The 27601-nt window shown below is 47.6% G+C and overlaps 1 protein-coding gene across 2 annotated transcripts; it reads right to left on the reverse strand.

Moving 5' to 3' along the window:
• Nucleotides 1-10055: 10055 nt before the first annotated feature.
• Nucleotides 10056-25554, reverse strand: RSAD2 (radical S-adenosyl methionine domain containing 2). 2 transcript variants are annotated; one of them, XM_045084915.1, is made up of 6 exons: nt 25079-25554; nt 18725-18886; nt 16111-16370; nt 13531-13680; nt 12736-12768; nt 10056-10615 (listed from the first exon to the last, which is right to left on the reverse strand). In XM_045084915.1, the coding sequence occupies exons 1-6, from the start codon at nt 25431-25433 to the stop codon at nt 10451-10453; spliced, it is 1125 nt and encodes a 374-aa protein (XP_044940850.1). In that variant the 5' UTR covers nt 25434-25554; the 3' UTR covers nt 10056-10450. The 2 variants fall into 2 exon arrangements, with proteins under 2 accessions (XP_044940850.1, XP_004745799.1); XM_004745742.3 differs by having other exon boundaries at nt 16111-16340; nt 25079-25535.
• Nucleotides 25555-27601: the final 2047 nt, after the last annotated feature.

Raw genomic sequence — 27601 nt, forward strand, 5'->3', positions numbered from 1 at the left:
TTTGCGGGTAAAATAACCAGCAGCCTTGTTTTTAAGATTAATAGTCATAAAGAGGAACGTCACTATGCCAAGAACAAAGTAAGATCACTTTTCTTGGCATCTTTTCCAGAAGGTAGAGACATTTTCTGCCCTGTTCACCACCACACTCTGCTCAGGCAGGACAAGTTCTGGGCACTCAAAGAGTATCTGTTGAATGAAGTAAATGCATCGTGTCTTCCACGATTCTTGCAAACTAGTTCTCCTCTCTGGCTCAGACGGAAATGCCGAAGATCCTCAATAGATGTTTAGAGCAGAGAGAAGGCTGAGTTTAATCTTTTTGTTGCACATATAGAAACACTGAGGTTTAAAGTGGCCTTTGACAATTCTAAGATCACCGCTAGCTAGTGGCGTAAGCGCTGCTATTACTCAAGGTTCTTGGCAGATTCAGAGGTCTTCTGACATTTTATTACACTGCTTTTCTATAGCAATCAATAGAATATGGCCCTTGTGGCTCAACAGAATTTAGAGAGCCCTTTTCAGTTCTGAAGGGATGATTAAATTATATTCAATGTTAGTTGGACTTAATTGTGGGCAGACATTTAATGCTCACTAAATATCCATGTGTTTCTCCACATTTCCAAGCTCGTTTGCAGTTAGGCAGTGACATAAGACTCATTTTCTTCAACAGACTGTGGGTGAGGCGGGACATCACTTCGGGGCTGAGGCAGAGAAGTATTTCAGAACCTGACTCGGCCAGCCCTATCGTAGTGATTCTCGAGCCGCTCCCTGAGCTGTCTGGGTCACAACATCAGCCTGGGTCTCTAAGGTGCCTCTCCGTAGGACAGTTCCCCAAAGAATAGAAAACCCAATGTGTCGAGCTCCCGAAATTGCTAGATGTACTTGTTACTGCAGCTTCATGGAGTCTCAGCCATCGAAGGCATGCATTATAGACACGTTTCAAAGAGCAGGGAAGAGAGTCAGTGTGCATTGCCAAGTAAGAACTGGTTGCCAAGTGTTAGACATGAAAGCTCCCCTGAGGCAGGTAGCAAAGGGCCTGGAAAATAAGGGGACCTGGAAGGAATCCAGTACCAGGTCGACAGGAAACACAGTGTGCAAACCAGGAGTGTGTCAGGACAGGAGGTGGGGGGCCCAGAGCACATTCATCGTGCTGTGGCCGCATGGTATCGTGGGTTCGAGCTGGAAAGGATGGTGGGGCAGGGTATGGTACCATAGCCACGGATCAGGCATCGGGTGAGGCGTCACAGGTGTAATGAATGAAATGCCTCCTGCAGACCCATCCACAGAGTCAAGGCTCTCCCTCCCCCAGCTGCTGGGAGTTTGGGATGCTGACAGCTCACCTCCCAGGCATTATCCTCTCCCAAAGGAAGTTCCTGCACCAAATTTCTACCCCCTTTCTAGAGGCAGCTGCTTCCAATAGCTGGTCTGTCGTCCAGGGTTAAAGACCAGCTCTGCCACCTTACCCGGAGCCAGACCTGAAGGGCCCCAACCCACAGCTCCCCATCCACAGATGATCCACGGCAAATACATCCCAGACCCCTGCTCGCCACTCTGGTCTGACAGCATCCTGGCCAGCCAACAGCCACCTCAGAGCCTGCTTCCCAGGGCCCCAACCACTGTACCTGAAGACCAGAGAAGAGTTCTAGCTACCACGATGGGGAAAATCAGGTAACACCTTCCCCAGGAAAGATTGTCTGGCTCGACAGAACAGAGGGTTTGTCTCTTAGAAATGAGGGTGGCCGCTGGGCCTGGGCCTCGGTTCCACCTGGGAGTGGAAAGGTCTGGGGGGACCATGGAGAGTCAGAAGAGAACTGGGTCTATGCAGACCGTTTATGGACCTAAACAGATATAAAGACCTCTTTAGAGACTGTTTTGTTTCTGTTTCTTTCTTTTTTTTTTTTTTTAAGATTTTATTTATTTGAGAGAGAGAGAGAGAGAGAACACAAAGAGAGAGGGAGAAGCCAACTCTCCACGGAGCGCAGCGCTAGACTCGGACCTTGATCCCAGGACCCTGAGATCACAACGTGAGCTGAAGGCAGACCCTTAACCGACGGAGCCACCCAAGTGCCCTGTCTCTGTTTCTTTCTAAAAACTGTTCTGATTGTAGTTAACCTATTCTGGTATGATTTTCAATGTACTAGTCCTGGATTATTCAATCTCCTTAATTACAGACAATTCATAGAAATCTTTCTTTCTCGCTATGAACACACACACACACACACAACACCATCACCACCGCTAACATGGCGAGGCACACACAGGGATTCCCTCCTCACCTGGTAGCCTGGCAAGCCTCTGCTCGTATTTCAGACTCAGTCCTTGATGATGTCTTTGCTAACACTTCTGTGACTCCTTCGGATGTTTTTGTTTTGTTTTGTTTTGTTTTAAGACTTTATTTATTTGAGAGAGAGAGAGAGCAAAGGAGAGAGCACAAGCAGGAGAGAGGGAGAAGCAGGCTCCCCGCCAAGCAGGGGGAGTGATGTGGGGCCGGATCCCAGGACTTAGGGATCATGACCTGAGCTGAAGGCAGAGGCTTAACCGCTGAGCCACCCAGGCGCCCCCCTGCCTTTGGATTCTTTAATCTCTTTTGCTCCCTGCACTTCTGCAACTTTTTCTTTTTATCTGTGTGTCTGGCACTGGATGGGGCTGAGAGCAAATTTAGGCTGAAGAATGCGGCTCCTTCTCCATCTGGTGCGCATCTGAAGGTCCATCCGTCCACCTTCCCGCCCCACCTCCTGTCCCATAGCTGGTGTGAATGTTGGACCGACTGGGCCACACGGGAACCTACTCTTCTACCTCTCTCTTCGGAGAACCTACTCTTCTCCCAAGGATGTAGTCTGGGGATGTTGGTGAGGTCTGGAGCCCATGGCCAAGAAAAATTCTTGAGACATCTTTGGTGCAAAAAATGTGGTCTTATTAACGCACGGGGACAGGACCCGTGGGCAGAAAGAGCTGCTGCATGGGGCTGCTGCTGCTTGAGCCGTTCCGAACGGCTGATGATGCCCTTGGGGGCCGGGGGCGGTGAGGAGAAACGGTGGTGTCCAAAAGGGCTTTCATATGCTCAAGAAGACTTGCAGGATGCTGGGGGTGTGGCTACGGTCAAGCTTAGAGAGTTTTTTCCTTCCAGTAAAGCGTTAGCATTAAGGACTGTTATACATTCCCTATCACAGGTCCTTGTCAATGGGCTGCAGGTCGTAAGGAAATTTGATTTTATTTATGTTCCCTTTTGCCTCTGTTTCCCACATCACTGTGGAGGCAAGGGTGACATCCGTGCTCCAGGAAACTGAGCTATGGCTTTCTGGAAGTTAGGCTATTGTTAAGAATGTGTTTTCCGTGTAAATCACTGGGATGTTGGTGACCTGATGCAGGCTCCTGCGGAGCAGGACTGTGATCTTGTCACCGTCAGTTAACCATTTGTTCGTCCTTCCCTTTGTTTTAGGTCCGCCAGGGGTGCCTGGGGAATGTCCCATGCATCCCACTCCAGAACTGGGGGCTGGAGGTTGTGGGGTGGCCTCTGCTTGCCTCCTGTTCCCTCATCACCAGGACCACGAGCTAAGGACAGACCCCGTTTCCCAAAAAGAAGACATGCATTCACAGTATCTAACAGTCAAGAGGCGGCTCCACAGCTCAGCATAGACAAACCAAACCTTTAGGCAATATTAGAGAGGGCACGGATTGCATGGAGCAATGGGTGTGGTGAAAAAATAATGAATACTGTTTTTCTGAAAATAAATAAATAAATTTAAAAAAAGCAAAAACAAAAAACCTTTAGGCAGCTGTGGAGTCTGGGTGTCCTGCAGTTGGGAAGGAAGAAGGAACAGCTCTCTGCTCCTCTTGGCCCTGACATGGTCTGAACTCCAAGCAGCCCCGAGGCTGCAGAACGGCGGTCTCTGCCACGTGAGGACAGACCAGTGGGGATTTTACCCGTGTTAAAAAACAAGGTTCACAGAGTGAATTTGAAGATCAAATAGGCTTTCTTACGTGATTCATGAATCCGGTAGCACGTGGAGAGCCGCTAGGCCATGCACAGGGGAAGGTGTTTGGGGAGGGACGGTGGGCAAGAAGCCAGCAGCAGCAGCAGCAGGAAGAAAGGCTTGTTTCAGGCCAGGGCATCTTCTTTCCAGGGCGAAACCACAGCAGGGGTTCATCCTGCAGATGGCCTCACCAGAGCCCATTAGGACCTTCCAGAAGGACGTGTAAAAGGTCACGTCCCAGGGAGAGGCTGAAATTATCCTCAGTCTTGTCAGCTGTACCAGGGACAAAATGCCTCCGTAGAGGGCTTGATGTTTCTTTCTTTCTTTCTTTTTTCTTTTTCTTTTTTTTTTTTTTTTAACACCGGGAACCAAATCAGCCAGCACCTTGATCTTGGATTTCCAGCCTCCAGAACCGGAAGAAACACGGGTGTGTGCTGGACCTAGTCTGTGGTGGTTTGTCGTCCGAGCTGAGTCGGGCCAGCTCCGTTCAGACAACACTGGGAGGCTTACCCTCTGTCAGGTTTCCTGGGAAAGGTGACAGCTCTGACTCAGGATGTGAGGGGCAGCAAGTTATCCCTCCTGTAAAGACAGGGCTCTAACCTCACAAATTCTCTGTTTTTCTGACTCCTCAGTAACTACTTGCTTGTGGGAGAGAATTCTCAGGAAGTTGGTTACAGCTCAGACCTCAAGAGAGAGCACTGATTAGAGGTCAGAGGAGCTAAGCAGGGTCTCAGGGTGTGAGACTATGATTTATAATGAGATGTACCTTTTGTCTTTGCTCTACTTCCTGGCAGAGAACTCCAAAGACCCGTGCAATTTCCTAAGTGATAAGAGCAAGTGGATGTTGTTATGCTAAAAGGTGACTTTGGAAAAGCCCTCAGGATGCAAGCTCATTGCCAAGAGAGACAACCTGGTGATTTGAAACTTGCATTCCTACCCCCAGACCTCTGGGAGGGGAGAGAGGCTGGAGATTTTCAATCACTAATGTCATATAATTTACTCAATCACCCCTCTGTAATGAGTCCTCCATAAAAGCCCAAAAGGTTGGGGTTCAGAGCGTTCCCAGGTTGGGAAGAAATCTAGATTTGGGGAAATCATGCCCCTGGAGTCAGCATGGGGCTCCTAACCTTTTCCCCATACCTGGCCCTACACATCTCTTCCTTCTGGCTGTTTCTGAGCTCTATCCTTTTATAATAAACCTCGCTCTGTCCTTTTATAATAAACATCTAGAAAGTAAAATGTCTGAGTTTTCATGAGCCTCTCTAGAGAATTAATTGAACCCCAGGAGGAGTTGTGGGAACCTCTAATCTATAGCTGGTCCGTCAGGAACACAGGCGATGCCCCGGGCTTGGGACTGGCATCTGAGGAAGGGAGTGTGGGGCAGTCCTGTGGGCTGAACCCTTAGCCAGGGCACTCGCCGCTATCTCAGGCACATCCATCAGAGTGAGGTGAATTATGGAGCACCCACAGGTCCTGGAGAATTGCTCCGTGGTAGGAAGAAAGCTTGCATCGAATTAAGAGCAAAATCAGTCAGGGCCAAGTCAAGATGGCGTTGAATGAAAACATAAATCACTTTTGGGCCATTTCTCAGACTCTCCAGGAATGAGTTTGCACAGAGAAGCTTTATTATTATTATTATTATTATTATTATTTGGATAAAGTGGATTCTCAGAACATGAGATATAGTCACATTCATCAACAAATGTGTAAGCAACTCAAAAACCAATGCCAGTGATTTTTTTTTTTTCAAACCAACTGTGGTTTTTAGAAGGACATTGAATGTCTTCTCATCTATTAGTGTGAATCGTGAGGAACTGGCTGTTCTCATTAAAGTATAAGAATGCTAATTGGCTTTAAAAACCTTCAGATGATTTTATGTGGGTAATAAAATTGAGAATGAACTCAATTCTGTTAAAAAATATGCCTGACCAGAAAGACGTGAAGTAAATTAACAGTTACCTCTGGGTGATACGATTATGGATAATTTTTATTTTTTTCATTTTGCTTTCCTCTGTTTTCCAAATGTATGCCAAAAATGTATTATTTTTAGAATCATGAAAAAAAAAAACGTTACAGTCTTTCGGGCTTTTCCAGCCCAACTCAGTAGCATCTGAGCCGGACTTGCTGCGTGGGCTTTCTTTGTAATTCACCCTCCCCCCAGCCCCGACTGGATAGGGCACTTGGCAGCAGGGGTTGTGTACCCAGAGGTGGCCCAGACACAATGATCAAGGACTCAAGCTGCCTCCTGAAGACTCTTTCCCTGTCCTCAAGGCCCTGATCTGACCCGTTCTCTGGGGCTGGCGCCCAGCGCCGGCAGGCATCCAGGAGGATGAGGGTAGCTGAGGTCGCATCTCTCCCGGAGAGGTGAGTGCCCCAAGCAGAGGTCAGGTGAAGGGGCATGTCTGAGAGAATGCTGCATGCCCGAGGGGACCTATCCAAGTCTGGAGGTCATGAGGTGAACACTGGGGCCAGGAATGCAGAGCTCTTGGCTCTAGGAGCCAGAAACTGCGAGCAGAATCAGACAGGAACAAGTTGAGATGCTCTGAATGAACAAATAAATCAGTTATGGGACGGATGAGAGGGAGGAGTGTTCGACTGCAGCAGGGGGAGGGCTCGCTGTTCCCACACTCGTGGGGCCCATCAGGACAGGTGGATGGAGGTAAAGGAAGGGCTCGGGAACTGAACCCACAGCTGGGAACCAGGGTGCCAGGGTGAGCTCTGCACCTCCTTGGACTCCAGTGCAAGGCACCTGCCTGCCCCTTGGACGTCTGACCAGTTCACACTCAGAGCGTGGAGCTAGGGCCCCCGGTATGGAGGCCAGTGCTATCCCAGGCATGACCAAGTTTTAGATACCCGGTCCCCCAGATGCTGGCTTTCATTTTAAAATAGAAAGGGCATTTCCCCAGGGATTCATCTATACTCTATCTTGTTGCTGATTGGGTTGCTTAAATATACTTAATTATTGATAACCTTGATTTTTAAATTGTACTTGCCTTTAGCAATGGCATTTTGTAAAAACACACAATTCCTTTAATTATGCACGAAGGAGGGGCTTCATTACATCGACCCACCGAGAGAGAGGGTGTTGTACAAAAATATTTTAATATATTATAGCATCTTACAACACATCAGACCGGTATTCAGGAACATTACATAGGAAGAAGAAAATACATTTTTCCCCCAAATTGGGACCTGTATACACTCAAGACAAAGACTTACAATCTCACAGCATGGCGAGTTTCCCCCTAACCCCAGCTGATTAAACGGTCTTTCAACAAGTGGGCAGCCAAGGAGAAGTATTGCCTGACGGAGCCTCATCGAGACTTCTGCTAGTTTTAACATCACGGTTCTCTCTACCAATCCTACGGCTCGAGTCCAAACACGGGGAGATAGGACAGGAGCCCGAGTTCCAGATGATTCAGCTGGATGACCTCGCCATCTTCAAACTTCAGAGAAAATAGGCAACTTTCATGTCCTTTATCACTAAATGACAGCGATGCTTCATGCTTTTTAAACCAATACAGTGTTACTCGTGTCTGACTTTCATGGGTTTCTTAAGGCAGAATTCTGTTCTTATTATTACGGTGTAAACTTACTTAAAAACACCACAAAACCTTTGCACTCAACACTTATGTTGAGATGCCTCAGATAAATTACATTTGATACTTCCCTTTCTTTTTTCATTAATTATGATGATTTTCTTAAATTCCGGGTAACCAAAAGTGTTGTGTTAGTTCCTGCTGTACAATAGAGTGACCCAACACTTCCATCCACCCCCGAGCGCCCATCACGGTGAGTGGCCTCTGCTTGCTTTTTCAAAAAAAAAAAAAAAAAAAAAAGTGTTTCACAAAACTGCAAACTCCTATTTAGAACTGAAAACATAAAGCAAAATGTTAGTTAGGTAATCCAAATCTGAATTTTACCCTAATGCTATACATCCATATCTCTCCCCTCTAAGAAAAAGAAAACTTTTAGGTATTTTAAACATTGCAAATCCTGACTGGGCACGAGACTGTGGAGCACTGGTGTCCAACTGGTTGGAAAGATATTTAAAATATTTCTCAGGTGCCATTGTTTTATTTTTCTATGCTTTAGACTTCTCTTTGGGGGAAGAGTTATACAATTCCCCGCATTTTGAATTTGAGTGAATTTGAGAGAAATTCATTCCAACTCAGAGGATGTGGGCTTCTGACCTAGATTTTGTTTCAAATAATGACGACTGAGGCCCCGCTGTCTTCCAGTCAATGTCTGCAGGGCTTCCACATCTGTGGTCTGTCTTTGCTGAACTCGCTCTTGCTGAGTAATGTGAGTATCAGCAAAGTGTGCTTATGTTACATTAAAGAAAAAAAAAACAAACAAAAAACCTTTTATATTTATACAGATTATATTAAGGTAATTCTAGCTTAGTAGCTGTCAAAACCCAGACAGGAAAAAAGCTTTCTAGTTCATTTTTCTCTTAAAACATAACATAAAGTAAAATGGAAAAATACATGACGACCTATCCTGTTTTTAAAAAGGCTTTAAAATTAATTTAATTTAACTTAAAATTAATTAATTAATTTTAAAATTCATTAATTTTTTAAAAGTAAATGAAATTTAAAATTAGTTAATTAATTTTAAAATTTCATTTCATTTATATATTTATATATTTATATATTTATTTTACCCATTTATGTTACCTTGTTTGAAATGAGACACAAAAATATCTCAGTTGAATTATAGCCTTAAAATTAATTAATTAATTACTTTTAAAATTAATTAATTAATTCTAAAATTTCATTTATATATTTATATATTTATTTTACCCATTTATGTTACCTTGCTTGAGATGAGACACAAAAATATTCAGTTGAATTATAGTGACTTAAAATATGAAGTATAAATATGTTTTCTGACAAACAAACAAAAAATTTTCAAAAACCAAACTTTCAAAACCACCGAGTCTGGAAAGTAGATTAAGTGGGATTGTGTGGCGCTGCTTTATGGACTCAGGCGACATTTACTGCCACCTAGTGACCCATACTGGTATGGCAGCCAGATTGAAACTTGCGCGCTTGGGCAAAAAAATTTTCCATGATTTTGCTTTTCTGAAACAATGATAGGAAATTGTTGTTTTCCAGGCAAGGAGATACTGTCTAAATTACATAAACCAGCTGCACTGATATTTCCACAAGGAGACAACTTTGTTCCCTGACCCAGTTTAGGTGACATTTCCCAAAGAAGCTGAAAAAGGAAGGCCCTTCTCCTACTGACTGAAATTATGTCCTTCCTGCCAGTGATTCAGAGTTAGTGCAGACCTATGAGATGGTGCCCTGGCTTCACTGACATGAAATCCAGGTACATTCCAGACGCTTCCATACGTGCCTTCCTACATCCCAGTCCAGTGCTTTTCCTAACACAACAGGTCCATCTAGTAAGATGCCCACCTCCCCCCCGCCCTTCCTCTCTTTCTTTTTCCTTCTTTTTTTTTTTTTTTTAGATTTAAAAAAAAAATCACTTTGAGAGGGAGAGAAAGGGAGGAAGACAGAGAAGCAGAGGGAGCACAAGCAGGGGGAGCGGCAGGCAGAGGGAGAAGCTGACTCCCCGCTTAGCCGAAGCCCGATGCAGGGCTCGATCCCAGGACCTGGAGGTCGTGGCATGAGCTGAAGGCTTAACCATCTGAGCCATAAGGCATCATTTCTCAGAGATGTGGGGACAACTGTCTATTCCAATGAACTCATTTGGCAGAACTCACTTGGCAGACTCAGGTGGCAGGAGTAAGAGGTTCGTAAGGCAACCCAAGCACGGACCCTGTGTCAGCTTTGTCACGAAGTGCACAGGGTTTGCTGCTTTAGCTGCGACTCTTGGGAAGGAAGGAGAGCAGCAGAGATGGCTCACATTCACAGAACAGTCGGCGCGGGCCAGGGTCGCGCAGAGCACGGGAAGACCGACCATCTCCTTCCAGGTACTTACTGGAAACTGGAAAGGTGATCATTGCCTACTCTTTGAAACATGTGCTGACCATTTCTAGACCTCTGGGTAAAGAGTCCAAGACTTCAGCGGTAGAAAGGCAGAAAGGAAAGAGCATTACAACAAGCAGAGCAGTTGGGGGAGAGATTTTGTACTGGCTCTAGGTGTGAAAATTGGCATCTTCGTATTTAGCAGAAAAACAAAAAACAACAACTTGACTCTATGAAATGAAAGGATTGGAAACAGAACATCAAAACTGGGGAACCAGGAGTCCCAGAAAACACTGCTCAAAAACCAAAATTTCAAATAAGCAAATTAACTAAAGTTAATGGCTTGGCATTATATGTGAGTTTTGATGGCCCAAGTGATTCATGTGTTCAGGTACCACAGATAATCGGAGAGCCTGCGCAACAGAAAATCAGCTCTGGGGCCATAGCAAAACGCCGACAGGAAGTGCCGCTCCTGGAAGTTGCCACACCTGGAGTCTGAGAGTCCCCACCGGTGGAGGGATGTTGGCTCCTCGTCCAGCTCTACCAGTCCAGCTTCAGATCTGCCTTGCTCCACACATACTTCCCTCCTCGCTTCAGAAACATCTTTTCATCAAATCCACTGAATTTGATAGCTTCTTCTACACCAACATCCAGGATTGACTTGGAAGGGTCCTTCCGTCCATTCCTACAATTTAGGAAGCGCATCTAGAAAATTCAAAGACAGAAAGGAGATATTTTTGTATAATCGATTCCTTGAAACTCAATTCTGGGAATTAATTCAGAATGATCTGTGATAGTGCTGTCATCTCAACAGACATTTATTGAAGGCTGTGGGCCGGATACCATGTGAGGACGCTAACCTCCTTGAAGACACTTTCTCTGCCCCAGTAGCTCACTTTAACTAACAAAAACACATCTGACCAATTAAGTGCACGATCAACCGAATTTCACGTGTGCCACAGCTGGTGCGTGTGCCTCCAGGCGGGAGGGAGATGTTCAGAAATCGTAGTCTGGAGAGAACAGTGTTATAGAAGCACAGATGCATGAAACAGGATGGTGTCTTCAGGAAACTGCAGGTAGATGATGTTGCTGGAGTGAAAATCGTTTATAAATATATGGCATAAGAAGAATAAAAATCTCTTTTGAGAAAAGGAGAAAGACAATAAGAAAGGAAGTTCAAAGGCAGGTATGAGGCCAAGAAGCGTCGTAGACGCCTACTGAAGGGTCGCACTTTTCCTCCTACGTTAAACACCTTACAGGCAAGAATGAGGTCTTCACAGGTCTTCTGACCCACCCTGTCACTACGCATCTTGTAGGAATACCTTGAATATTCCTAAATTACCAAAAGCAACTTTTGGTTCACGGTTTGTGGCAACTGTGTGGACAGCCGAGAGTTTGTTGAAGAGAGAGTTTGGTCAAAACAGCCCGTCATGCCGCTCCAAAAATAAAAACTGGGGTGCCGGGGTGGCTCAGTCAACGGAGCGTCCAGCTCCTGACCTCAGGTCGGGTCACCATCTCAGGGTCGTGAGATGAAGCTCCGCCTTGGGCCCTACACTCACCGCGGCGCCCAAGATTCTCTCTCTCCCCCTTCCTCTGCCCCTTCCCCTCCGTCCCCTCCTCGCACGCGTGCTCTCTAAAAATGAAATTGAAAAGACAAAAATAAAAATAAATTGTTTGACCTTTCCTCTCTACCTCAAACCCACACGCAGAGCGTTCGCGTCACTACCTTTCTTATGAAGAATGCTCATATTGAGAAACAACGAAATGGTTATGAAGCATCATTGATTAATTTGAAAACACTAAAATACCAAATATCAAAACAAGTATTTTTCAAAACACCAAACTCCATGTATACACTGAATCATTTTTCTGTTAGAGCTCATTTCTTTCTTTCTTTTGTAAAATAAATAAATAAATAAATAAATATAAAATAAAAATTATTTTTATTATTTTTTAAAATTTACTTATTTTTTTGAGAGAGAGAGAGAGAGAGACGCAGGAGCTGGGGGGTGGGCGGGGGGGCAGGGTGAGGGAGAAGCAGGCTCCCCGCTGAGCAAGAAGCAGGACGTGGGGTCGGATCTTAGGACCCCCAGATCGTGACCTAAGCCAAAAGCAGGCCCTTAACCCCTCAGTCACCCAGGTGCTCTGAGCTCATTCCTTAGAAACATCTTTGAATGGACTGGTTCATCCTATCCTAGAACAATTGGTAATAGTTTATGAATCTGGCCCTTCCCCCCCAAAAAAAAGACAAAGGAAAGAAAAAAATGATTTGTCTTTCAAATTTGAGAAGGGATAGATTTTCTTTTTCTTTCTGAGGCAGAGGGTAGCAATATAATCCGGGGCAGTGGGAGAGGAGCTGTAATGGATTCTTACCTGGACTAAGGCTTTTCTGTCAGGGACAAGGAGCATCAGAGGTGTGAAAGGTAATGGGAAGTGTGATAAGACCTTCCTCCAAAGTTCCCTGGGTTCCCACTGCCAGGAAACTCCCAACCCAAGACTGTGTGACACAGGACTGTGCTTTCACAGTGTCCGATTTAAGGTGACATCCAGGGACCCATCACCTAGGGTCGGTGCAAACACGGGGCCCGCGTTCAAGCAAAGCCCTGCCCACGTGCGTAGCTCGGAACCCACCCAGTGCAGGAAGGGCTCTGCACGGACGCCAATCAGTGACCACCAAAGCAGGACGTGCTGGCTCGGAAGACAAATCGGGACCAGTCAGGCTCATGATAGCACAACACTGACATGGCGGCTTAATTAATTTTTCATTTTAAAAATTATTTTTATTTAAAAGTTTTCAAAGTTTATAATCCCTTACTAATACTTACATACTCATCCAGAATAAGGTAGGAATCCTTCATCTGTGAAAGAGAAATGGAACACAAATTTAGTTTCAACTGTATTTCTCAGTGCGCGCACTCAACGTTCTGTCCCTCAGTGTCTGTATGTTTGTGCTCTACTACTTCAGTGGCTTTGGGTGTGTCCCTTCCAAGACAATCCATCGGCTGGCGCCCCTAGCCCCCCTAACATGCATCTGTGTCTGTTCAGATTCTAGCAGAGGCCAGGCTTCTCTGGGTTTTCCACCCCAAGCTGGAAGCATCAAATGGCCTCCACTGACAGCTCCTCTGACAACCATCCCCAGGAGAATTTCCCCATTTCCTCAAGCTGTGGGAGGGCCCTGCTCTTCACTTGGTATTCCCAATGGCTATTCCGACCCTACACTGAATGTCCCCCTTTATTCAATCTGTAAAGCTTTAATGTTATTCCCTGGGAGCTTCCCTGAAGATTCTACTGTGACTTCATTCCCTGTAACTAGTTATACCTTCTCTAGGTATGTGGAAGGTGCACCTACCCTCCTATAGGAAGCTATCCCTGCTCAAGGCCGTGTCCTTGGAGCAGCTCCCATTGTGGGAATAGTGGGGGATACATGGTCAAGGATGGGGAGGGGGAAGGGCCACTGAAGCTCCTCCAGAGGTCCCCCAGTGGGAAGGGGACGGCACTCCTCCCAGCCTGCTCTAGAACCCTCTACAGGATCAGTGTGTGAATCCCTCCGGGCTACAGCTCCTGTTTGGAATCAGTCTCAAGTTGTGGTGATGAACCAAGCCATGTTTGCGTCATACAACCTTCTGGTTGGACTCGGGCACCAGACAGGACACCTCGTTGTGGCGGTCTAAGAATCCTTCAAATTCTTCGTCGCTGATAACGAATTGTTGCGCTTCCCTCAGAGCTTCCTCTCCGGAATTCTCGCCCTCAATCAGGAGGCACTGGAACACCTGGAGGACAAGGATGGTGCCTGCTTCGCCAACAGGCTCCCACCGTTTGCGCCCCAACCCCATCCCCCAGACCCAGCGCCATCTCTTCTAAGCAAAGAAGACTCCACGGACTCAGGAACAGTCTAGAAAGACATTGCTCTGGGGCCTTCAACGTCAGGAAGTACCAACTGTCTGAAAATATAAGTTTTCAGTGTATGCTTGATTTAGTCAGACACTCTGACTATTCAGACCACCAGATAACAGGTGTTCATTGCAGGGAATATGGACTATACAAAAGCATCAAGAAAATAAACAAATCATTTGTGATCCCCAAACCAGGAAATGATATTTTCAAAACGTTGTTTTTGCTGACTTCATTATATTCTTATTAAGGCCTCTTGACTATGGGGTTTATTTTTTAGTTATTAATATACAAGGACAGTTTCCAAAGGCATTAATAATAGTCTTCCAACATTCTTTTAAGTCAATAATTGTGTGTGTGTGTGTGTGTGTGTGTGTGTGTGTGTGAGAATGTATCATTCCCTTGTACGGAATACCATCATCTGAGAAGGAACAACTCTTCTCCAGGGACCTGCTCAAGGTGAAACAAGACGGTTGCTGATGACACACACGGGCGCCCGCAGAGCCCGGGTCTGTGGGGTTTTCATGGGAGGGGATCATACATAGTATTTAATTAACATTTTAGTCAGCTTAGATCTAACTGTAAAGTTCCCTAACATTGCCTTCTTTGCTCACTCTATGTCCACCCCCTTCCTCTGTGCTCCCCGGTCCTCACAGACCCTCGTCTCACAGCTTTCATGGTTGTCTTGCTCAGTAGGCTGGCTTCTAGGGAGGGGACACCCCTCACTGCTGTCCCCACGGCACTGGAGCCCAATCCAGGCAACAGGGTGAGGAGAGCGGCCTGCCAGGGAGGTCAGGGGAGGTGTCCGCACAGGTTGGAAGCCCATGCTGATTTGAACATCCGGCAGGGGAAGACTTTGGTTCTAGAATCCACAGCTCGAATGGAGCTTGAGAAGCAGAATGGGGGGAGGAGAGTGAGATAGGCTGAGCCAGGTTAGGAGGGGCCACTCTCTTGTCACTACGGCCAGCCTCCAGGTGACCACAAAGCCCTCTGTGGAGGAGTCCCAGGAGGTCTACTCCGGCCCGTGCATGGTCGGTGCTGGTGTACTGCTGATGGGCTGCGAGCCCAGGCCCTCGCGTGGAGGAGGCAGCCTGGGGGGCCACACACCGAGCCACGGACATCAATGGTCATTGGTTTGCAGCCTGCAGACACCCATGATCTGAGCCGAAACCTGCTCTCCAAAGAGGCAGCAGCTGATCTGCTCCCTCCAGAAAACTCGGGGTTTTGAACGGGCAGTTCTGGAGTGGATCCGTGCGTGGGATCGGAGAAGAGAGCGCTGAGGTCGAGAGGCCACGAGGAGGTCCTGGCAAACCGGCGTCAAGAGGAAGAATGTGTACACCGACGCAGGGACGCTGAAGAGAGTATGAGGAGCAGAAGTGGGACGGGGTGAACGTTGTCAGGGAAAAGGAGGGGTGGGCGGGTGGTTCTAGAAGGAGGATCTAAGAACCCGGAGTCTGCCGCAGGCCCTCGCCCTCCCCCTTCCTGGACCACAGCCTCTGTTCCTCCCACCGGCCCACCTCCAGTGCCTTCTGGGCAGGGGGTGCAGGTCCAGGAAGGTGCTTTTTAAACAGTTCCCCAAGTTGATTCTGAAGGACAGCCAGGGGCAAGAATGACTGACCGTATTTCTGAATCCTGCTCATCGTGGGCCGTAAACACGCCCTGAGTTTGAACTTTAGACTCTGTCATAGCGGACCCAAGGGTCAGTCCTAAAGCACTGATCTTGGCATTAAGCTTTGCCGCAATCTGGGAATACTGTTGCTCCGGTAACTTTAAATAATTCAAAGAAAAATGTATTAACAGAATTTATGAAGAACATGTATCCATTGATGACTAAGCCGAGAGTTTTAAAAAGAAATCCAGTCTTAATATATTTAATAGATATGCCCAGGTTAGGTTTTCTATGGGCATATTCTTCAGAACCTGTCCAAGCACTGACTGTATCTTTTCTTTTTTTTTAAGATTTTATTTTGAGTCATCTCCACACCCAACATGGGACTTGAACTCACAACCCCAAGGTCAAGAATCTCGTGCTGCACTGACTGAGCCAGCCAGGTGCCCCCTAACTAGGTCTTTTGACCTCTACCCTCTCCATATCGCAGAAGGGAATCGGGTCCAGTTCTCAGAGGGGAGATTGGGACAGAGAGGGTGGAGGCAGGTTAAGAGAGCTGGAGGAAGGGCCAAGGACCTGGTTTCCCGGCCGGCTCGGTCGGAGCAGAGTCCTCTCTCACCTAGACATTTTGGGTTTCAGTGTCAAAGTCTCTCCGGAACATTTTCTGAACTCCCCTCCGCAAAGGGGACCCGGTACTTACTTTCCAGCGGACAGGATTCAAGGCTTTAATGGGCTCCCTCATATCCTCATCCACGTTGAATCGATTAATGACAGAATTTATCTTGAAGGCCACTCTGTAATCGCGACACCACGCCCTCAGTTTCTGAAGATTTTCCACATGGTTCTTCTTTCCTTGACCACGGCCGATGAGGACATTGACTTGTTCATCGAAGCTGTCACAGGAGATGGCGAGGATGTCCAGATACTCACCTGAGGAGAAGTGAGCACCTTTAAGCTTTTCTGTTCAAGGACAAACACTTTTAGACCATTTATCTCTCTTTAGGATAAAACACATCTTGCTTGTATCTAAGTTCTAATGCTTAAAAAGACTTTTTTTTTTTCATACCTACAACATTCACAGAAATGTCAACGATACTTGGTATTTGTTTAAATAATCTTGGAAAAAATATGCGTATCATGACGTCACGGAGACGATCTGGAGGAGACGGCCCTTTGACCCTCCTAGAGCCACACTTGCATGTGTGCGAGCGTGTATTGGTATATTTAAATGAGGTCCTTCGTTAATTGCTACATCTGGATTATGTCCCCTCTTCCTGCTCTCAGACTGCCTTGTAGGAGCCCCTGTGAAGACAGAGTTAGCGCAGCAGATCTGTTCGCGGACTCCTTGTGAGTTTCTGGAAGGGCACGGAACGATGATGAGGTTTGGCCAGTCCCTGCATGTGTGGCCTCCAGAACGCTCTCTGTCTCCCGTTGATGGTGTGTCTATGTCTGAGCAATGGGGCACGTTAAGTCAGCTTGTCAAGAGTCGCTGGGATCGTTGCACAAGATTCGTGATGTAGCTGGTTTTGCAGCTAGGCCCTACATAAAGGCCTCAGACCCTAAGACTCACGTGAACATTCCTCAGCAACAACGTTCCAGAAATGTCCCTATATATAGCTCACCGCGTGAGAGAAAACACATCTTCTACATCCTAGAAGGGAAGGACTCAGAAGCCCGTGTCTCTGGCCCCCCGTGATGCCCATCCCTGCTGTTTCTGCACCACGGCCTTTCCCTGATGAACCTCAGCCGTGAGTCTACTGGCTGCTGAGTCTTGTGAGCGATCCCAGAAGACTGTCAATCTTAGAGACGTGGCGGTCTCTCCAAAGCGGCTCTTGCAGACCCCGCGGTCACACATAAACTTTGCTGTCGTCTTCCCTCATGACGTCCGGCAATATTCCAAATTATTTGCAAATATTTCATTGGGAGATTTCACATGGAATGTAGGTTTCTGAATTTGGCAACACCAACCCTACGTTCCCACAGAGGATAGACGTCCGCGGAAGCTCAGGGCTCACGGGCCGCCCGTCCGTCCGCCAGGACAGGGCATGGCGCTTCCTGTGCCTCATGGCCTTCCACCTGCTTACGGTCTCCCTACGACTGAAGCAGGTTTTTCTGCTGTAGCTCCACAGTCACTCCCTCCCACGGAGTCTCCCACACCAGCATCTGAGCTTCTGACCCTGGACACTCTGAGCTTCTGACCCTGGACGCTGTGATCCTTCGTGCCGCACGGGGCATGGGGAGCCAGTGCTGGAGGGAGAGCATGGCTCTGGGCCAGCCTGCTCATACCGTTCCCTCAACCCTCCCTCCCTCTCCGAATCCGGCTCCCAGAGTTTATTTGGAAACTTCTGACCCCATTTCACTCAGTGACTCCCTTCACAGTCATTTGGGTTCTCACAGGTCGTCTTCCGGCCTCCCCTGATCTACTTTCCCCAGAGACTTCCACGTTTGTCCTCCTGCTTCCCCCGCATGAGACAGGCTGCCCTGCCCTCACCCACGCATCCCTCCCCACACGCCTCTCTCCGCCGTCTCAGCAGGGGTGTGTGGTCAGAGACTTCCCGTGAGCGGCCTCAACAGAGGGGAAAGGCAACCCCTCTCGCAGTGATGTCCAGGCTCCAACAGCTCCTACAAAGTGAGGACAGAAAACTGTGCTCTGAGAGGCTATGACTGTCTACGAAAATGACAGTAGAAATAACAGCTAACATTCTCCACTGCCTCCCCTCGTTCCGGTGCTGCTCTACCCCTACGGAAACTCCGCCGTAAGGTCTTAGGGTCTGTGGTTCGCCATCCTGCGCGGAGGGGAATCCCTGGGAGCCTCCCAGGTTGGTCTGTGACACAGCACGAGGTTCTGATGTAATTAGTCCGAGCTCCAGTCCCCACGCAGATATTTTACTTAACTTTCTTCAGCAGCCAAATATAGAGCCAAAGATAGGAAACACAGTTTTGGTCCAGTTGCTTCATTCATGAGACTAATGAAGTGAGGGTTCCTTCAATATTTAAAAATAAAATATCAGTGGCAAACAATGAGGTAGAGGTTGCAGAACATGTTGGTGCTCCCTGCTAGTGGCTAAGCTAAAGCCATTGGCCTCAGCACCTGCTGAACTGGGATGCGTAACATAGTTGCGCTGACTAACATGCTGTTACCTGTCCTGCCGCACCTGTTCGTCAAGGAGCACAGGGCTCTAAGCGTAGAGTCCCGCTTGCAGAGGGATTCGAGTTTGGTGTCCCCTCCCCCAGCAAGCCCGGCTTAAGGACCAGGGTGTTTGGAACCACCAGTCATTGCGGTGGCGACCACAGCGCGAGGGCGGGAAGCTCACCGTAGTTCTGGAACCAGCGCTCGCGGATCAGGCTCCCGTTGCTCACGATGCTCACGCTGGGCAGCCGCAGCTCCTCTTTGCAGAACCTCACCAGCTTGCCCAGGTACTCGCCGCGGTCGTGAATAAACGGCTCTCCGCCCGAAAAGTTTATCTTCTCCATCCCTGTGAGAGGCAGAACGTGAATCCTTCCGTCCCCCACCTCCATTGCACAAACACCCCTTGCCATTATTTTAATGACAGAAGGAATGTTTTCTCAAAGTAACAAAAAAATGAAATGAAAGCCTCCCATTATCCCCAGCCCCCACCCCCAACCTTGACTCCCCATGTCCCCCACAGGGCTTGGCGGGTGGGGGGGGAACAGACCATATACATGACCCGGGGCCAATCCTTCCCCCTGCTTTGAAATACATACACTTTAGGGCACCTGGGTGGCTCAGGCTGTTAAGCATCTGCCTTTGGCTCAGGTCATGAACTCAGGGTCTTGGGGTCAGGCATCAGGCTCTCTGCTTCTCTCTCTACCCCTCCCCCCTGCTCATGCTACGCTCGCTCAAATAATTAAGTAAATGAAATCTTTGAAAAATAAAAATAATGAAATAGATGTGCTTTAAAGTAGGGAATCAGTTACAGAGATGGAGAGACAGCACAGGGATGTGCAGAAAACCCCCTCCGTCCCACCCAGATCGGTCTTGCTTGGGACTCTAGCCTGAGACAGCTCCATGCACCCAGCCCTGCGGCCCCTCCCTCTCCCACGTGCTCGGTGCCTCTTGGGCTGGAATTCCTGCCCTTTCCTCTCTTGATGCACTCCCTGGTTTTGGAAAAGCCCTTAGCAGTTTCCTGGGGGGAAAAAAATGCACAATATGAACCAAGGTGAGATCTTACTTATATGTTTCAAAATCCATCTGTGATCACTGGTTTGGACAGGTATAGTATTCTGGGTGAAGTCATTTTGAGCTTGGAATGTTAAGGGCATGCTTTGCTCTCTTCTAGGTTTTAATATTACTGTTCTGAAGCCTGATAACACTTTGATTTATAACCTTTTAAACAGCATAACTCTCCCTTCCAGAAGTTTTCTTTCCAGTGTCCCCAAATTTCAAGGTGAGGTGCCTTAGCCAAATCTGTCTCTATTCATTGTTCTGGCCACTTGGCAGGTCCTTGTTAGAAAAAGACCGCTTCTTCTGGTACGGCAAGTTTCTCATACCATGTGTTTGAGAGCTCCTACCCCTCCACCACTGTGCAGATCTCTCTGGAGGTCCTATCCAGGGTTTACTGGCGCTCTGGCTGGTAACCACCTTCCTGCTGTGTCTCCTGCATCCCATTTTCCCAAGACCTTATCTTTTAGTCTTTGTATTAAAATTTTAATTTTAGAAATCCCAGTTTCCGTTCCCCAGACTTTCCCACATCTTATTTTCTTAGTACCACATCGCTATTTCTTACATGGAAATTTTCCCTTATCTCTCTGGGATTATCGGTTAAAGAGTTTTGAAGTTTTCCTATATTCTCTTTGCTTATTTTGATGTCTGCCTTTTACTTCAGTGTTTCTATTTGTCCTTTCTTATTTGAGTGATGCTTCAAAGAGCGGCAGGGGAATTCCTGTGATTGAGGAAGAAACCCCTCACTGGGAGGGTTCTGTTGAAACTGACTTCCTCCCTGGATTACGTCCCACATGCTGGGAGCCTTGGTCATGCCTCTGGGCCATTCTGTTCTGCTCCTGCTATGCCATACCCCCAGGTGTCTGCACCCCGGAATGTGGGCTCTCACACCCAGCAGGCAGACTCTCGCTCCCCCATCTTCACTATGGTGCTTTTCTTCTCCCTGCTTCTCCTGGGGTGGTTGAGCCCAGCCTCCTGTCCAGATCCTTCTGAAAATATGCCTTCTATCATGCGCAGGAGGAGGGGCTCTCCTTGTGGTGGGGGCAGCAGGGGATCTGCCTTGGACCTGCTGTCTCGCTCCTGCCTAACTCCCTCCTTGATCAGTGCTGTCCTTCTGTGTGATACGCTGCATTCCACGGGGCAGGCTGGAGAACCCGGGCAGCCACCACCCTGTGCACACAGGCTGAAGATGCCCAAGTGCCATCCACCAGTTCCAACAACTGTGTTGACTTCTTTTTGCGTTTGTTCCCCTGTTTTCAGTGATGCTACTGGAATTTCAGTGGAGCGAAGGAAAGATTGGAGGGAGTGTGGACATGAACTAAAAGGTCCAGAAGTTCATGAAATACAGACTTTATACAGTGACATTAACCTGGTGGAGTTCATTTTGAATTCAGTTCAGTTCAATTCGGTTGGCTGAGTGAGTCTTTCTTAGATGCCCGGTGCTAGTGGCCACATCAGAGTGGGCCATTTCCAGAATGAACTCGTAATCAGGAAGCAACTGCCTCCGCTAAGAGAAGTGTGAGATGCCCACTCCGGTAGATGTTGAGGGTGTCGAAGGCACGGGCACCGGACAGCATGCTCAGATCAGAGACAGACACCAGGCGCCTCAGAGCATGGCAAGGAAGGACCCGGGCTGATGAGCCACAGAAACAGAAGCACATGTGAGGTTAAAGGGGGAAGCATGAGACTGGTAAGAAGTGCAGACAGATCTGGTCATAGGAATGAAATAATTAGAGACACCAGCCAGGCTGGCAGAGAGGGCTGGGGAACTTAGTAAGGGGCAAACAGCACATTATGCCGTAAAATTCCCTGAGAATGTTATTTGTTGAGATTTGTTCAATAAACTTTGTACCAGCTAAGTAACAAACACTGTGCGTGGAAATCCAAGCTGTGCAAATTCCCCGTAGCGCAGCCTTCGGAATGCTGCCCTGACTCAGTCTCCAGGTCCCGGCTGAAGGGTGGTCACCTCTTCTTGAGCAACACCCCAAGCTCCTGATCTATGAGGGTCTCTCTCGGGGCCATGGTCCTCTCTGCCCTCTGAGTCCCAGAGCCAGGTCTCGGACAACCGGGACAGCCCCGGCACCCAGGGCTCGCTGAGATTGTTCAGACTAGCCTGTGCTAAGCTGGCTTTGCCTCCCTATCAGTTCCTGTGAAAACCACATTGATGAGGTCACATTTACAGTCCCCTCCTGCCCCGATCTGGGACTTCCTGTGAGGCGAGGGCGGTCCTGCCTCAGGAACGGTGAATAGCAAATTACATGACTCTTTCCAGTTTTTCTCTCTTGATCTGCATCTGGCCTCCCCAAACCTCACCCAAGGTAACATGGTTCAGGCAAGCATTTAATCCTGAAACCCATTCAGCAAGGAAGAAATTATCATCCTAGTTTTTAGCTGCTGGCATCAAAGCTCAGGAAGGTTCAAAGGTTTATTCAAGATCATAAGACTAGGGAAAAATGGGAGTGAGGATGGGTATCGAAGCTCCACAGCCTCCGTCTCTATCAGGGGCACTGCCCTTCCGCCAGCGCGCCCAGCACAGCCCCGCTGTGTGGCAGACCAAATGCCATCTGCTATGGCTTTCAACACCGTCTTTCTCTCTCAGATGGGTCTGTGACTGGACAGTGGTCCACTCCGTCATCTCACTATTGGAATCCAACATGCTGGGAGCCTGCCTGTGTGACAGTGACTATCGTTCGCTAGAAACATCATTTTTCCCGACAGTGAAGTAGGATCAGATTAACCAGAGAAGGTGAGACGGCGTATTGGCCAGCGGCCCTTGAAGAGTATGAAGGGAAGATGTAGACCGGATGAAAGGAACAGAAAGTTGAAGGAACAGGATGCAGGTGCGTAGTTCAGATCATAGACGAGCAACGACTACTTCACAATGAAGTCAGCCTACGAGGAGCGATCCTACCATAGCACCGATCAATAACAGGTGCTCACAGAGGCCAAATTCCGCTCGATCTTCTCCGTGTGTACGTGAGAGAAGTAAAAAATATGTTGTAAAAGTACCTCCCACCTGAGTAGCTCATTTTAAATATAATTTACATTTAGCTTTACATTCTTAATCATCACCAAAATAGATTTTCCTCTATTAACCAGAAATCTCACTTAGAAGTTATATGACCTATGTTATACCTTGATCATTTTAGTTGACTTTGACTTTCTTTACTTAAAACTGAGAAATCATTATATAAAAATATTAATTATAACCATAATAGTTTATACTCGCTTTAAAACCCCCTGAACATTCACTTATTTGTGCCATGTGGCAACTTTTTCAGGTTGGTATGGGCGTTATCCTTTTTTTTAAAGATTTTATTCATTTGAGATTGAAAGTTTGAGAGAGAGAGAGATTGAGAGCAGGAGCGGGGGGCAGCAGGCAGAAAGAGGAGAAGCAGGCTCCCCACTGAGCAGGGAGCCTGACGTCCAGCTCCATCCCAGGACTCTGGCATCAGGACCCGAGCTGAAGGCAGACACTTAACCAACTGAGCCACTCAGGTTATCTTGATTATCTACATTTTAAAGATTGTTAAACTGCTACTCAGAAAATTTAAATGTCTTCACAAGTCTTTTAAGTGTTAGGGCAAGAGCTCAAACCCTGGCCTTGTAAGTCAGGAGTCTAGGTTCTTCCCATGACACTAGACCTCCCTTTGTTCATTCATCTATTAATCCATCTCTCCAAAAACATTCATCAACCCCCTTTTACACTCTAGATATCCTGGTAGCCACAAAGATACACAGAATGCTCAAATTCTACCTTGAAACTCAAACTCTTTGGGGGATCCAAATTTTAAAAACAAAACAGCAAAACAAAACATAATGGCATAACTTTAAAAAAAACTACAATAGGGGCACCTGGGTGGCTCAGTTGGTTGAGCGTCTGCCTTCGGCTCAAGGTCACGAACCCGGGGTCCCGGGAGCGAGCTCCATGTGGGGCTCCCTGCTCTGTGGGAACCTACTTCTTCCTCTGCCCCTCCCCTGCTCATGCTTTCTCTCTCTCAAATATATACATAAAACCTTTGTAAAAAAGTGTTAGAATACATATTTGTAATAGGCTCCAAGGGGTCACAAATGAAGGAGAGAGCATTCCAGAAACCGAGGACAGCATGATCACAGCCTGGATTGATGCAGCTGTTGGGAGAGAAGGGGTGTAATACACTGTGCCTAGAGGCACTGGGGTGCAGGAATTGATGTCCCAATGGGGACCTCAGAGACAGTTATATGAATTGCAGCAATCCAGGTGAGAAATGGGGAGACCCTGAGCTGAAACCCACTGGGACCAGTGAGGCGGGTCTGTACTTGGATGAACAGCTGTGGATGATTGTGCAAACGTAATGGAGAACCAAATAAGTCAGATCCAAGGCAGTGCAATGATGTAATTTCATTATATAAAGTAAAAAACCAGGCAAAAACTACTGTCTGTTACAAGACAAACTCATGGTTACCTGGGCAGGGCAGTGGCTGGAAGGGAGATGTTTCTAGATGCTGTGATGTTCTCTCTCAGCATCTTGGGCTGTTTATGTGGGTGTGGTCACCTTGTGAAACTCGCCTAGCTAAACCCTCAGGATGTGTGCAATTCTGTGCATGCATGGTATACTTCCGTAAAAAAAGTTAAGCAAATTGAGAAAAAGTTGGCAAGGCTGCTAAGTTACTAGCTTGGTTGGAGCTCGAGGAAAGACAGGAGGAGAAGGTGAGAAGGGACAGGTCTGGTGCGGAAGATGTTGCCAGGCTGAGCTCTCCCGAAGATGCCTTCACTGTACTGCTTCGGGGAAGTTCAGCAAACAAGCCTAGAGCAAAGTCATTGCCATATTTGTATTGTAAATAGCTTCTTTAAAGTTTCATGTTAGGAGCACTTACATGATTCAAAATAAAAAACTCAAACATGGTAATTCTTTTATTTTTCTTAAGATGTATTTATGTATTTTAAACAGAGAGCGAGTGAGAGCATCTCAAGCAGAACAGCACCCCCCCTCTCCCCGCCCCCGAGCATGGAGCCTGACGCGGGGCTCCATCTCACAACCCTGAGATCATGGCCTGAGCAGAAACCAAGAGTCAGGTGCTTAACCGACTGAGCGACCCAGGCGCCCTTCAAACGTTACAGTTCTTAAGTCAAAGTTTGTGTCTTTGTTTTCAACTTTCCTCTTTTACTCTTTTTGGAAAGCTCCACTCTATCAGCACTTTGGACCAACTCAGAAAGTGACACGACTTCCCATCCTGTCCCTTGGCCCACGCTGGGTGCCCTGGAAGCCTGGCAGGTGCACAGACTTCTGCTTACTTGGTGGCTCCAGGAGGGACGGGTTGGCATCTCTTACCGTCTGTGCCAGCCAACTCTGGTTCCGAAGGCCTCAGCTCCCACCCCAGTTCACCCTAGTACTCCCTCGTAAGACGGGCTGGGAGCATCTCAAATTCTGTGTGAGCTCTCGCACCTGTGCCTGCCCCCAGCCAGCGCCTGTGCCCTGATTCCCTCCCAAGACTGGGGACTCACCGGCTGCCTGCAGCATCCGAAGCCCTCGCTTGGCCTCCGCCAGGGGCAGCACGAAGGACGTCTTGGCCGTGTGGAAGCAGAAGCCACACTTATAGTTGCACTGGCGGGTGAAGTGGTAGTTGACGCTGGTCGGGGCGGTGGGCAGGTCTGGGCCCTCCTCCTCCTCCCCTCGGCTCTCCTGCCGTTCTCCCTGGCCCCTCGGAGGTGGCAAGCGGGTGTTCTTGCCCCCTGCCAGCCAGAGTGCTGACCTGAGCCAGAAGAACCAGGGGACCACGCTGCCCCACAGAGAGCCTAGTGGCTTCCGGAGGGCACTCAGCAGCTTTCCAGCAAGAGCAAAGGGCGCCAGCATCCACATGGTGGCCGTGTGCCCCGGGGCTGCACGGCACCCGGGGATTCTGTTTATATGCACTGGGCCAGCCTATCACACCGGCGAGAGGGACACACCTCTGACTGAGTCTCAGCTGAGCTCAAGTTTCGATTTTCCTGCTCATGAAATTGAAAGCTGGAACAGCGCCAAGACCTGCGGCTCAGGATCAAGGCCGGCAGCTGCCTCTCTCGGCCTCACCTTTCACCTATCTTCTGGGTCACCGGTGGCTTCTAATTGGATACAGACCAAGGCCTTCGGTCCATCTGTGTCTCGGTCCCGCAGACAGCGGCAGCCTGGAGAGATACCGTCCCCACTTCGGATGCATTGCTCATGCATGATACCATACGTGGGGGCTCCGCCCCGGCGTCCTGCCCGAGCAACCCCCGCCCGGCACTGACTGTTGGCTATGAAAGTCAAAGAATGCGAAGTATGACTGACCTGTGCAGGCTGAGGACAGACCCCACACGCCTCGGGCCCCCTTTTGGATCACAGTCAGAAAAAGCACAGGCACATAACATGTATCCTTCATCTGCCTGTAGTTATTCATCGTCTGTGTTTTCATAGTGCCGAAAGGTAGACATTTATGTTTTCCTGCATATTTATTTATGTTTTTTTTTTAAAGATTTTATTTATTTATTTATTTATTTGACAGACAGAGATCACAAGTAGGCAGACAGGCAGGCAGAGAGACGGTGGTGGGGGGAAGCAGGCTCCCTGCTGAGCAGAGAGCCCCGTGTGGGGCTCCATCCCAGGACCCTGGGATCATGACCTGAGCTGAAGGCAGAGGCTCTAACCCACTGAGCCACCCAGGTGCTCCTATTTATGGTTTATTTTTAAATAATCTCTACACCCAGCATAAGGCTCAAACTCATGACCCCAAAATTAAGTCACTCCCTTCTCCAACTGAGTCAGCCAGGTTCCCCACTTCTATTTTATTTTTTTAAAAATATTAGGAAGGGACACCTGAGAGGGCTCAGTCAGTTAAGCGTCTGCTTTTGGCTCAGGTCATGATCCCAGGGTCCTGGGATCGAGTCCCGCATGGGGCTCCCTGCTCGGCGGGGAGTCTGCCTCTCTTTCTCCAACTGCCTCTCCCCCAGCTCATGCTCTCTCTCTCTCTCCTCTCTCAAATAAATATAGAAAACCTTCAATAAAAAAAATAAAAGACCATGGGAAAATCAGATGCTTTTCTAAGATGGTTATTGTCAAGAGGTGCAAGTGGTTTCTTTCTTATTTTTACAGTCTCTTAGAAAGGACTGTCAAAGTTTGTGCTGAAACTTATTTTTCCTTGAGTTTTTTTTTTTTTTTTTTTTTTTTTTTTAATCAGAGCTGAGTTTGAGCAGGTACTTTCAGGTTTTCCTGAGACCTGTGGAAAGTTGCAACAGTCCTAGTGGGGAAGCTTCTGGCACCAGGAGCCCAGCTCACCACTTGCTAATGTGACTTTGGTAACTTGTGTTATTTCCCTGGGTCTCCATTGCCTCGAGGCAAGTACTGGTGTCTCATGGGACTTATTGTATGGAGACTGAAAATTCTAATGGATGGAGAATCACATAAATTGGGACATAGTCTAGCAGACTGTGAGTGTTCAGTTCAGGATAGCTATTGTTTTTCCAGTAGTGTTATGTTCTGAATGGAAACAAAGATGACTTTCATTTTACTTAGAAAGGAAACTGAAAGTAAATCCAGCAAAATAGCAAGGCAATGCGTAATGATTTCCAATTATGCACTGGTGGATAGAATCCAAGTGGAAATCATCTTAGCCAAAAGCATTGTGAAATATCCCTGTGATATGATTCAAGAAATGCCTTTTGTTTCTCTTTCTTGTTCGATCACATGAATGTGAAGAAACAAAATCAAGTCAGTTCACATCTTGAACTGAGTATCAGGTATGGCACAGAGGTGAGCTATGCAGGCTTTTCAAGCCAAACATTATAAGGTATGAATCCTAGTTCAGCCAGAAATGTTTAATTTGGGGTAAATTTCTTTATCTGCCTGGTCTGATTAACACATATGGGAAACATGGATATTAATATCACACTCACACGTGGCATTTTCAGGATTAAATGACATAACCCTATGTTAAGCCCCGAGAGTACTGCCGGCATAATAAATGAGCAGTGGCTCGCATGCCGTCCAGCACTGTGGACCAGGCACTGCTC

Source organism: Mustela putorius, unplaced genomic scaffold, assembly GCF_011764305.1.
Source record: "Mustela putorius furo isolate JIRA1106 unplaced genomic scaffold, ASM1176430v1.1 tig00000813_pilon_pilon_pilon, whole genome shotgun sequence".
NCBI classification, from domain to species: Eukaryota; Metazoa; Chordata; class Mammalia; order Carnivora; family Mustelidae; genus Mustela; species Mustela putorius.